At 35.5% G+C, this 13861-nt stretch overlaps 1 protein-coding gene across 2 annotated transcripts in view; it reads left to right on the top strand.

Moving 5' to 3' along the window:
* Positions 1-526: 526 nt before the first annotated feature.
* Positions 527-13861, top strand: part of LOC117334760 (stAR-related lipid transfer protein 5-like) — a 36304-nt gene continuing 22969 nt past the window's right edge. The window contains exons 1-3 of one of the 2 annotated variants that reach the window (XM_033894558.1): positions 527-739; positions 8345-8394; positions 10404-10536. In XM_033894558.1, coding sequence (XP_033750449.1) covers positions 626-739; positions 8345-8394; positions 10404-10536 — 297 coding nt within the window. In that variant the 5' untranslated portion in view covers positions 527-625. The remainder of the gene's footprint in view (positions 740-8344; positions 8395-10403; positions 10537-13861) is intronic. The other variant, XM_033894559.1, reaches the window with a different exon arrangement.

The following is a 13861-nucleotide window of genomic DNA, read 5'->3' as shown; positions in this document are numbered from 1 at the left end:
TCCAATATTGAGCCTTACTGTGTTTTGTTTCCGATAAACAATGTACCTGCTTTTTTATGTACAATTATCTCTGTTTTTCTTACCTATTCACGGTACAATAAACCAGTCCCATTTCAGTTATAGAACCTAGGTATGATATTCATCTGGCTATTCTATTAACGTCATATCCGTATGACAAATGAGATATACAGTGGAACGATATTGTGATAGATACAGAGCTCTTCTATGAAGGAGGTAGGTGAAAAAGTCCAAGTGTACGATATATCATTAAAGAGAGAATGATTAATTTCAATGGAATGCATCGATCTGTTACCTGTTACCTCGGTCATCAAAGCTGGTGGTGGATTTGTGCCAATATATCAATGCTCTTATTTAATTAATTGACACTTCTTTGCGTGCATCAAAAACATGTAATTTTTGTAACTAGTCTTAAACAATTCGTTGATACTTTGTTTAAACAAAGAGCGCCATACATAATGACTGCTCCCCTCGTGACCTCTGCTGGGGTCACTAGATCACATGACCACGTACGGTTTATTTTAGTGCATGCTCCCGCTCTGTGTGTGACACAACGGTAAAGGAAGTGTAACACAGGTTATTTACAGGAGCTATCTAATCAACAGAAATGAGTGAAGTAGAGAAATCAGCGGAACATTACCGGCAAAAGGCGGAGAAAGTAGCCGACACACTGCTACAATATTACAAGGACAGTGAGGGCTGGGAAGTAGCTAAATCTACGGTAAATATTTATACAAGACGCACATGTGTCTGTCGCTGTAACACGATAACAACAGACCATTATGTAATTAGGCTACAGGTGAAATTCTGTTGTTGGCTTCAATGACAGCCCCGTTAAACGATGTATTTATTTTTGTAAATATATGTTATAATCAATGTTCTCTGTTGATACCACGGCCAGACATTTAACCGGCGGCTGGCCGTGGATGTCTGTAACAGAATTCATACCGATATCATCGCGATCGAATGAAATTTATATATGAATAACATGTAAGAGCGATATTAGCCGGTATTAAAAATCACCTGTGCGCGCTTAACTTACCTCCTGGGTCGTTGTGTACATGTTTCTAGGCCCAGTTTAAAAAAATCACATTGACGACATGTAATTTATGTCTAGATAGGTCCTACAAATTAATGGACGTGCACCTGCTTATCATATTGAATCGGCTCACTGCGGTCAATATTTTAATTCAATGATCAGTCCCAAGTCAGTATAACGTCGGTACAACAAAGTATTTATTGAAACAAATAACAATACACATTTTTTCTCAAATGTTAAGCAAATACCTGGTCGTTGCATTTAAAGAATTTATAGAATTTGATATTAATATGACAAAAAAAAACAATCCAATCAAAGTGTGGTACCCTTAAAATTAGAACTATCAGATCACCGAAGTTCGATTATTTCTGAAGGGTTCCTTTAAAGAAAGATCAATAATTAAATGTAATATACATCAAGGCAAAAAAACGAGAAGTAAGATTATTAGATATGATATTTTTAGAGGATTCATAATTACTAATATGGATATATATTTTATAGCAACAATAAATGTTGAAGTTCATGCATGTAAATATTGATAAAGAGTTGCCATGTCTAATTTGAACCTGCTCTCTCAAAGTCTTTCACAGTTAAGTTAAACTTCCTTCCCCCCGACAAATTTAGCTCTGAATCTGTCTAAAACTGCTAAAGACCTTTTTATAAATTCACAGACAAGGTTTACACATTAATTTTTGATGCACTCAAATTAGTTAGAATACGTGTATTACAACATCATATATAAATTAGAATGATTAATTTGATGATTCTGGTGTATAGCTGTTATCAGTATTTTAAGAGGGAGATATTACTTATACAGTGTAAACTCTCAACATAAATGTGTTTTTTATTAATGCTAACATGTATGGAATTCTGAGGAAATTAGAGACAGAAGTTTGCTACTGGAAGCTGTTTTCAGTTATTGAGTAAGAAATTGCTTTTTGTGGGTTGCATAATTTCGGTGCTTGAGGTAATAAAAACCATCAGATGCACGAGAGAAGATAAAGGACTGACTGGTAATACAAGCAGGCAGGATTTTCATTACGCCATAAAAATCCTGGGTTGTAATCTGGTCGAATCTGGTTTTTGTTTCCTCACTGGAAATCTCTCTTAGAACAGTAATTATTTGGACATTGAAAAAACAAATGTGTTCAGCAGAAAAAACAAATGTGTTCAGCAGAATATATCCTGAAGTACTCTCCAGGGTTTCGTCTGAAACTGTGCAGACACATTTCATTTGCTAAATATTTATGAACCGAAAAAGAAAAAAACCCACTGTTTTCTTACAGAATGACCACCTCTATATAATCTTACCTCTGTCTCTAGTCTCTATATAACACCCCCTATATTATGTGACAGGTGCGCGAGATGACATTTCTTGAAAAGATACCCTCTATAAAACACCTCTCCTAAAATGCCCTTTAAATTTTGATGTAATGTAATGTCCTATCTATTTACTAAACATCTTTGTATAACACAATTCTGAATAACACCACTCTGTATATATAGTAACTCTGTCCCCCCCCCCCCCCCCCCCCTCCCCCTACTATGATAGTATGTAGTGACACTTCTACAAAACCTCCCACTATATTACGCCACTCTGTATAATACCCTCCCTATAATACCAGTGTATCTATAAAACCTCCCTCTATATTATGCCACTCTGTATAATTCCCTCTATATAACGCCACTCTGTATAATAACCCACCCCCACCCCCTACAATACCAGAGTGTATCTACAAAACCTCCCTCTATATAACGCCACTGTATAATACCCCCCCCCCCCCCCCCCTAAAATACCAGTGTATCTACAAAATTTCCCCAATATAACGCCACTGTATAATAACCCCCCTACAATACCAGAGTGTATCTAAAAAACGTCCCTCTATATAACATTACTCTGTATAATACCCCCCTACAATGCCAGTGTATCTACAAAATACCCCCCTATATAACGCCACTCTGTATAATGTTGATTTAATATTTCAAGTAAATATGCTGAAAAATGCATATTGTCTATGATCCCTCAATAACTCGTTCAGTCCTACTGACCATGTTGGAGTTGACATGATAAAGAAATGGCAGATTCCAATTAGGTGTTTTAGGGTTGAAAGTCAAGCCAGTTGAAGTTCAGAAAAAGTTTCTTGCCGCTTATTCTTATGTTAATATGACAATCCACTGCCTCATTGTCTAAGTATGTGAGGCTGTTAAATTGGGGAATAGCAGTGTGTTGTAGTTCCTCCTGACCCATCCTCTAACAGTATGGTGATTATATATAAGAAATTCATAAATCAAACTATAATTAAAAGGACAGACTCCGTCTCTTTAATTGACAATTTTAAGGGTGTAATAGGATAAAAAGCACTGGAGCAGACAGCTGTATGAAATTTACCAGTCAAGTCACTTTTAAAGCATTGTTAGCATACAGACAACAAATTTCTCTAATCCTTGATTCTAAACTTTCAAAAAAAAGCATCAATGGTAGAAAGTTCAACAGCATTATATTTGTGCTTGGTATGTGGTGATACACAATATTTTAGGGATAGGAGTGTGCTGAAAGCTGCACGTTTGGAGAAGTTATTGAGGTAAGATTCCTGGCAGACAGAAGGAGATTTAGGTCAGAAGGTTAACTCAGGTGATGGTGTAAGGGAATGTTAAGAATTTCTCACGTGTTACTGGTATGTTTAAATCACTAGAACTTTTGAGGGTAAAAATGTCAGGTGATAGAAACTTCTAAAAAATATACATATTTATGAATTTAGGCAGGGCTAGATTAAAGTCATTACATATTCATAACTACATCCTATATATTTTCTCCTTTCAAACTTGCTATACCTATTTTCTCCACTCAACTATCAAATCCTCATTAAAGCACATGATTTAACATAATGCTACGTGCCACCACAATTTCATTCCCCCTCCCCCACACCCAGCAGGAGTTTGTGCAGAGTAAAAGGAAGGGATCATAATTCTTTATGGTCTCAGTCTTAATTACTGGTACATGTTTCTCTGCCATTTGAATAAAAAATGTAACTTTTGTAAATACCAAAAATCTGTCTCAATAATTGTAATTGATTGACAGTCTCTTCACTGTTGAGTCAATTCCTTGGATGGCAATTTCAGAATGTAATTAAGTAAATACCCCTTGTTCAATACATCATATCCTGAAAACCTCGTCTAATCCTATACAGACTCGTGAATTTACTAAATGTACGTTATATATTGCAGCTTCCTTAGTCCATCAACATTTTCCTTAAAACTCTTCTTAAACTAGTCTACTAGCTAGAACCTGAATAGATTGTGAGCAAATTTGGCCACGGAGCATCTTGGGTTGATGACTCAAAATTTGAAAACAGGCAGTTTTATGTCATTGTTGATTTGGGTAGAGGAATAATGGAGCCTATTGGACAAAATTTATTTCTTTAAAACCCAAATTTGATTGTTAATATAGCCAACATTCCGCCAACACTCTAGATTTTTTTTATATCATTTCCTAAAATCCTACTTAGGCTCCTTGGAAGATTTTGATTTTAAACATTTACAAATATTGACCAAAATATATCCCAGATTTCAAGTGATAATTTGACCACTGTGACCTTGAATATAAATGAAACTGTAGATCACATGAATGAGAGAAGGTACCAGGTATATATGTACATCCTGAACCCCTGGATATCCTGAACCCCTGGATATCCTGAACCCCTGGATATCCTGAACCCCTGGATACCCTGAACCCCTGGGTTACCTAAAGGTAAAAATTATTTTCCAGGCCTTTTTTAACAAAAATTACCTCTGTGACAATATGAGTCGAGCTCTAGTCATTACTTTTTCAAATTTTGTTGAACTCCTATCCCAGGTTTAGCTGCTCGCCAAATAAATTATCCCTATACACCCAAATTGTTGTTTAAAAGAAAAGCTGATTGAACGACAAACTCTGCATTGCAGAATAAAATATATGAAGCTCACATGACCTTTGGACCAGCAAAGACCCAGTGATATTTGATAGAATAACAAATGACTTTTGTCTAGAGACTTACCCCATAGTCAGGTTAGCCTGTATGTACATGTACCCTTAAATACATTTCTGATATACCACAGGTGAGAAAAACAATACACCATCCATTTAATAGCTTAAGCTTCAAGCTTAGGGTACTGGTGAGGCTGTCGCTGCACAACATTTTTAAAGGCAAGAGACATCAATACTACTGAAGTATTCTCATTGAAACCCAGTCCTGCTGGTAGGGCCTATATAACAGTTAGACTTGCTGCCCCCATTACAAAATGCAACTAAATTTGTGATATATTTCTCTTCTTTCTAAGCAACTTTCTTCTTCCGAATGTCTCTCTTGACACTGCCTCAATTATGGCCTTTAGTTGAGTGTTCACCAAGGCCAGCTTTGAGGCAGGCGCACACTTTGGGTTATGTTCTCTTGCCAAACATACCAGAGTCCTTAACAATGATATATTGCTGCTTAATTAACATTTAGAATTGATGGAGTGTGACAACTGGTTTACCCAGTGTCAGTATAATGTGAGAGTGTGACAACTGGTTTACCAAGTGTCAGTATAATGTGAGAGTGTGACAACTGGTTTACCCAGTGTCAGTATAATGTGAGAGTGTGACAACTGGTTTACCCAGTGTCAGTATAATGTGAGAGTGTGACAACTGGTTTACCCAATGTCTATAATGTGAGAGTGTGACAACTGTTTTACTCAATGTCAGTATAATGTGAGAGTGTGACAACTGGTTTACCAAGTGTCAGTATAATGTGAGAGTGTGACAACTGTTTTACCCAATGTCAGTATAATGTGAGAGTGTGACAACTGTTTTACTCAATGTCAGTATAATGTGAGAGTGTGACAACTGGTTTACCAAGTGTCAGTATAATGTGAGAGTGTGACAACTGGTTTACCCAATGTCATTTTAATGTGAGAGTGTGACAACTGGTTTACCCAATGTCAGTATAATGTGAGAGTGTGACAACTGGTTTACCCAATGTCAGTATAATGTGAGAGTGTGACAACTGGTTTACCCAATGTCAGTATAATGTGAGTGTGACAACTGGTTTACCCAATGTCAGTATAATGTGAGAGTGTGACAACTGGTTTACCCAGTGTCAGTATAATGTGAGAGTGTGACAACTGGTTTACCCAGTGTCAGTATAATGTGAGAGTGTGACAACTGGTTTACCAAGTGTCAGTATAATGTGAGAGTGTGACAACTGGTTTACCAAATGTCAGTATAATGTGAGAGTGTGACAACTGGTTTACCCAATGTCAGTATAATGTGAGTGTGACAACTGGTTTACCCAATGTCAGTATAATGTGAGAGTGTGACAACTGTTTTACTCAATGTCAGTATAATGTGAGAGTGTGACAACTGGTTTACCCAATGTTAGTATAATGTGAGATTGTGACAACTGGTTTACCCAATGTCAGTATAATGTGAGTGTGACAACTGGTTTACCCAGTGTCAGTATAATGTGAGAGTGTGACAACTGGTTTACCCAATTTCAGTATAATGTGAGATTGTGACAACTGGTTTACCCAATGTCAGTATAATGTGAGAGTGTGACAACTGGTTTACCCAATGTCAGTATAATGTGAGTGTAACAATTTGTTTACCCAGTGTCAATATAACGTGAGAGTGTGACAACTGGTTTACCCAATGTCAGTATAATGTGAGAGTGTGACAACTGGTTTACTCAATGTCAGTATAATGTGAGAGTGTGACAACTGTTTTATCCTAAATTACTATTACTGTTGATAGGTCGATGCCAACCTCATTAAAAACTGACTAAAACAGAAAGCTGCTATTCTTCAACATTGAATCAGCTGGGTTTTTTTTTTTTGTTGTTTTTTGTTGTGGTTTTTTTTTTATCACATGATACATATGTATACCGATCTATATATTGCTTCAGCTCTTTTGTGAAGTCTACTAGTATGCAATTTAAAAATTGCTGAATAAATTAATGTTAAAAGAAAGATAATTTTCAATATTTACCTAATCAAAAGATGAATTTTTTACTAAAATCAATTTACTGACTAGATCCAAATATCTATCACAATCAAGATAATATCACTGAGTAGTTATATAACACTGAATCGCATTCTTATGTTGTAATCCTTTCATTTCCTGTAAGATATCGTCAGTGCTTTGAATCTGCGGGAACATTGTTTTTATAGTCGCTGATAACATCTAATTTTCTCTTATTCTGTATCTGTGTCATTCCCATCCCAAAATTGTTGTGTTAAAACTTTTACACTTTGGCGAATCCATACTCCGACTACACTGAGTAACTAATAAAAACAACAACGACGGAGCATATATCATCTCTAGTGTGAGCACTGCTCATAAAATCTCACACTAATGAGACCACATGAGAGAGGTCAATATTTCTATTGAGATCAACTTCCGGTTTTGAATAAGACCACTTAGAAATATTGATAATCTAAAGTGGCTCGAGAGTATGGTCACTTGTTGTATAAGACAGATGGTTGGTAAATAGAAGAGGATTATATATATATAGGTATTTACGATGGGGTGGGGGGTAACTACGGTTGTTTAAGACAGAAGATCATTGAATTCAGGCAGTCGTTAAGGCAGTTTTGACTGTATATTCATTTGGTGCATCAACCAAATTTACATGGCTAATATTTCTAATGATACATTACAGTTGTACATGTACAGCATGTTGGTAACTCTCAGACTATCTTATGCTTGATAGCTACCCTAGGATAGTTGACAGTGTATCCATGTGTTATGGACTGTATACTTAAATTGACTTTATAAATCATAGTGTTTAGAAGAATCAAACAACATGTACATCTAAAAACCAACTGATCAGAAATCAAGGTAATTGGTTCAAAGGTCAGGGTTAAGTATTGTCAAATCGGTAAACATTTTATGACATTTTGATGATAACCTGGTCAGTGTACATCAAAGTCATCAAACCAGTGGTCAAGGTCATCAGATCAAATTTTGTATTTCTTTCTAAGTAGTTATTGTGTTGTTATCATTTTGTTGTGAAATGAAGCAAATAATCTGACTGATGTTAAGGATTAATTAGTTTGTTGCACACTTTATTTAATTTGTTTATTTCATGAACTCTTCATGAAATACAAAATCAGACAGACAATTTATGCTTGTTTCGCCCAGTATTTCATTTCAATATGTTAGTCTCGATAATGCAAATTTTCTTGATGCTTGAGAGTTGTGGTGAGCTATATGTTTTTGTTTTTTGTCTTTTACTTTGTAAAGTACTTTCAGCACTTTGATATTTTTTTCAGACACACTTTAAGATCTCCTTTAAGAAGTCCCCAGAATTCTCTGGTTACTTGTAAGTATGATATCTGTCATTCTTCTGTAATTTTGAATAATCCTTATCATAATTTGAAGTTCTTATCAAAGCAGTTCACAATTTATTATCTGTGGTTGTCCACCCTATATTATTAACAACTGTGACCAGCCCAAATTCTTTGGGAGCATACAGTTGGAGCTGCCATATCAGCATGAGAACACAGCTTACACATGACATTTCTCGCACTATGTATACCATATACTCATTTACATGGCGGAGTAAAATATCTTGTTCAAGGATATATTCAACACAGCATCCTACTGCTGAAATATCCTTCCTTCCTTCCTTCCTTCCTTCCTTCCTTCCTTCCTTCCTTCCTTCCTTCCTTCCTTCCTTCCTTCCTTCCTTTTCAACAAATTTAATTGACATTTGATGGTATTAGTCAAAAGGATCAAATAACAGGCCAAACCTATATAAATTCTCTCCTAATTAAGGTGACAAGTGGATCGTATCAATTTAAAATTAGATATATAAACTTCCTTCCTTCCTTCCTTCCTTCCTTCCTTCCTTCCTTCCTTCCTTCCTTCCTTCTTGCCTGATGAAGATTAAACTTTATACATATACACACACAAAAAACAATTACTGGTAGTTAACTTCAGAAATGTCAAAAATGATAATTATACTGGAGAAAATTGTTTTATATTAATTGCTATAATTGGGACAGATTTTCTTGAAGGAAGGTTATGTAAAATTAGGTTCTACAAATAAGTGTAGATTCACAAAATTTTACACCCAAATGTCCGTACGCGTGGTTCAATCATTTAAATGGCTGCACTTCATATTGATTCCCCTACAGTACATGTACATAATAATCGACAGTAGGCTTTCAGGCTGCTATACAACGTCAGTATTAGTCCCCTGAAGGACATTTCTGGTCTAAAAAGCCTTACATAGACAGCGGTTAAATACATTCACGTGAGGTTTCTCTTTGGTATAACATGTACAGAAACACAGAAATAACAGACTGTGTCTTAAAACCTGGCCAGGAAACAAAAAATCCCCTTAGAAAAAAAAGAGACGAAATAAGTGCATAGCCTGCGATTCTGAAGCCTGTGTACTGAAGTAACCCTGTGCATTACGAGATGCATTATTTGTAAAGCACAAAAGGAAATCACGTTGGGCTGAAACCTTTTAGAAAACAGAAGGTGAAACTTTTGTAGTTGGGTGCACAAATGAGCTGAGTTACAAGGTATCTGAAGAGGCATGTTAAGGATCGTTATCACTGGAACATGAGGGGCCCTGATCATGTATACCCCTGTCTGTTCCACAAGGCTGACAGCCTAACAGACTGGAGCAGTTGCACAAAGGATACGTAATTATTACCGAATTCCAAAGGCTGTCTGGAGATTGAAATAAATAGCACTAATGACTCGGATCTCACCGATATTTCATTAGTACTGATGATTTATCAAGAAAACTGGCAAAATTGTCAAGAATTTTTTCGTCTGTATATCAAACCATGTGCTTTTAACAAGGTTCTGCACAGCCAAGGAATAACTAGACAGGGTACAGTGAAAAGGAAACCTTGAAAGGTCGCAAGCTTTAACAGCAGGGAGGGATTCCCTTGTTGTATATTTCTATCAGATCTCTCCAGTAGTTAAATGTATTCACTATTTTTCTGAAGGCTTTTTGTGGTCAATATATATATATAGTTGCCCCATTTCCAATTGAAAGTATTTCATATTTAAGCTAAAATCTCAAAATATGCAGTTTACTAGTATATACTCCTGAAAATGTCCTTCCCAATTCACTGATTTTCTTACAAAAATATGACAAAAAGCCTGTTTCCAAAATGCGTGGAAAAAACCATGCTAATCATACAAGTTATTGATAAGAAACAATATAAGTTAATTCCTTACAATTTGATCCAATATCACGTATAAGTTATAATTACATGTACGTACTGTTGTACATGGCTGGATGACGAGTTGTTAATACATCAGTACATAAAATGACTCAATCTTCTATAGTATTTTTTTATGTTACAGATACAAGGGGGAAGCAGTTTATAATGCTAAACCCAGAGTGGTCTTTGATTATGTGGAACCCTTACCAGATGGACACCGTGCAAAATGGGACAAAAACATGAAGAAAATAGAAATCGTCAAACAGATTGATAAGGTAGCTATCAACGTCTTCCTTAGTAATTACTGAAATAATATTTCTAATATTAGTGGGATATCTGTAGTGAAGACAGTAAAACGACATCGGCCATGTTTTATGAATAAAGCCAATATTAACAGACGTAGTATGTCATTGTTATGACTATTAATTAATTCATTATGGAAGAAGTCAATAATCAGTCAGAAAAATTTTCCAACCAATTTCTTTGTCAGTATATCAATAAAATATGTTTAAACTAAGTTTGGTCAGGTGCTGCAATGGAACTACACACATGAACAAAAGTGCTTGCTTGTAAATTTGCTTTTCAAATAAAGGTGTCAAAGGTCAAGGTCACTTGTTGTAACTGTGGGTTCACTTTACTTTAGGGCTATTCCACAAGAATGTAAATGTCAAAGGTCAGGGTCACTTGTTGTAACTGTGGGTTCACTTTACAAGAATGTAAATGTTGAAGGTCAGGGTCACTGTATTGCATCTGTTTTATTTATTCTTACTGTGCAAGTAACACAAGTTCACATATGAGGACTTACCAAACTTGAACTTAATCCTCGGTACCAAATGTGTCAAAGGTCAAGGTCAATTTTCCTGTAGATGTTACATTTTTCCCCGTCCAAAAAGTTAGAGTTAAACTTTAATTTCCCTTAGGCTTGTGTTTTAAGGTCAAATTTCATCAGGTTTCGAATTCAATGCTTGCAATTAAAAAAAAAAAAGGTATGATATAAGTCTGAATGTTAGAGGTCAAGGTCATTGTTACTATAAATAGAACATTATCTGATGACATAGAACATCATTTCTTCCTGATGGACTATATTGTTTTAATTGTATATTTCAAAAGAAAATTTTCTGTGATACCAGGAGATGTATTACAAATTGTTTCTTCTTGATTTCAACTCTGGAGGATTAATTATCAGGGGCGGAAATTGGCAGCTTCAAATTTCGTGGAGTCCTGATTGATATGGTATTAGAGGCCTAGCATTAGGGTTTTACTACAGCATTAGGTTGTGGCAAAATTACAATTTCACACACAACTACGATTACATCAAGCATCTCCCACAGGAAGTAGCATGATAGCCTAACAGTCTCCCGCCTTTCCTGATACGTATCACCCACACCAGCCTTAGGAACCCTTCTCTGTGATTTTATGGCCGATTTTATCTGTTTTTATCTTGAGAGTAAAGTACTTGTTAGCTGTGTATATGTATTGAGGGCAATGGAACTCTTGTCCGTGATCTTTAAGTACCCTATATGGTAACATGTTATCCTAATCTATATAATGTATACCCAATATAGTACAATATTTGAGTATTAAGGAGTTACTTATCACCCTAATCTAAATATCTTTGTCTCCTGGACTAACAGACCTGAGTGTAAAGTCTTTGATCCCTTTTTGACAGCTCGTACAGGTTGGGAACTCCTCAAATCTATAATGTATGCCAAATATAGCACAATGTTTAATTTGAGTATTGTGGAGGTTGGAATCTCCCATGGAAAGTGTTGATTTGATGTGACAACTTTGTACGTATTTTGCAATATATCAAAATTTTGGATTTGAATATATTTCGTATAGATACACCTCTTTTATTTGAACTTTTATCATTTTTTGTCAATCTAAATTGCTTTTATAGCATCTGAAATCACTGTTTTTAGAAAGTAAAAAAACCAAGAAATTCATGAAAAAATGAGAACTGTTCCAACAAAAGTTGTAAATAAAAATAGAAAGAGGATTTGATGTCAACAAAAGGTATCAATCCAAATTTTTGATGTTTTATTGAGGAATGAGGGTGTATTTACTCATAAGATGTAAAGTCAACTTCAAACATTGAACAAATTTGTTTTAAAGGTAATTTCTGAATTCTGATTGATATTGATTTTAAAATGTTGGTTAAGTCTCCTGAAGAGTTTAAATTTCCTTCATTGTGAGTTGAATTCATTGGTTGCTATAACGAGGTACACTGGACAGAAAGGTATGTAACTACGGACTGGCTGATTTATCTACCACGATATGTTATAACGAGGTACACTGGAGGTATGTAACTACGGACTGGCTGATTTATCTACCACGATATGTTATAACGAGGTACACTGGAGGTATGTAACTACGGACTGGCTGATTTATCTACCACGATATGTTATAACGAGGTACACTGGACAGACAGGTATGTAACTACGGACTGGCTGATTTATCTACCACGATATGTTATAACGAGGTACACTGGACAGAAAGGAACGTAACTACGGACTGGCTGATTTATATATCATGATATACAAATAAAACATTTTTGTATAAAAGAAATAAAAAAATCTAATTTTTTTTTTGGGAAAATAAGAAAAAAAGAAAGAAATTGAAATGTATTATGAGGATAATAATGAAGAGAGAAATGGAGATCAGATAGGTGTATCACACAGTATGTGGAATTTCAAGATAAAACACTTCTTCATCCTAGATTTCCTACTTTGTGGGTATATTTCAGTGCGATCAGGTACAACATCTTGTCTGGAAACTTATCTGTTTTCATGCAGCTGTGAAATGATTAATAATTACACCAGGGGGCAGCACTAGCTGTTCGTGTGCCTGTGTGCTGTTGAATTAGGACAGACACGCTGTGCCTGCCCTCTGAAATATGGCTAAAAATTTAAATCGAAGGATGGAATTGATACACTGTTAGTATGGAAGCAATGAAGTTTTCTTCCATTATTTCTTACTAACTACATATATATAACAGCTCTGATCAGGTCCCATTATTACTTACTAACTACATATATATAACAGCCCTGATCAGGTCCCAGTATTTCTCCACATCCTCCTGGGAAGGAGGTCTGGCAAGAGGCACTGCCTGTGTTGTTCTTAAAACCTAATTAGAAGATTTTAGGTTACCTGGGACAAAATCTCAGATGTGACCTTTTGTGATTACCTTTTGTATGGAAGTGTTCGATGCCAGCATGCATTTTAAACATTAAAGTTTTTGGCTTCTTATCAATGACCAAGAGTCATTATATTTGGCCAGTAGTATACTTGGATGTAGGGCTACCAAAGTTGTTCAAATGAATGTCCTTGACCTACTTTCAAGGTTGCAGGGGTTAAATATATTGAAATCTTCTCAATAACAAAGAGGCCCCTGGGCAGTTTATTAGTTTTGGCTTAAGTATTTATCAATGTTACACAAGTATCATACATTAGTCCTTGAATTTCATTCTTTGATGGAATATTCTTGGAATTCAGTGGCAATTGCCTTATATTTCAGCATAAATGCATTCCATGAAAAGTACTTGAAATTAGTATGTCTTTGGTATTGAAATGAAAAATTTGAAATAATTATGTTTTCCA

This window comes from Pecten maximus, chromosome 9, assembly GCF_902652985.1.
Source record: "Pecten maximus chromosome 9, xPecMax1.1, whole genome shotgun sequence".
NCBI lineage: Eukaryota > Metazoa > Mollusca > Bivalvia > Pectinida > Pectinidae > Pecten > Pecten maximus.
The sequence above is the reverse complement of the archived record's forward strand: the minus strand, read 5'-3'. Positions and strand labels throughout refer to the sequence as shown.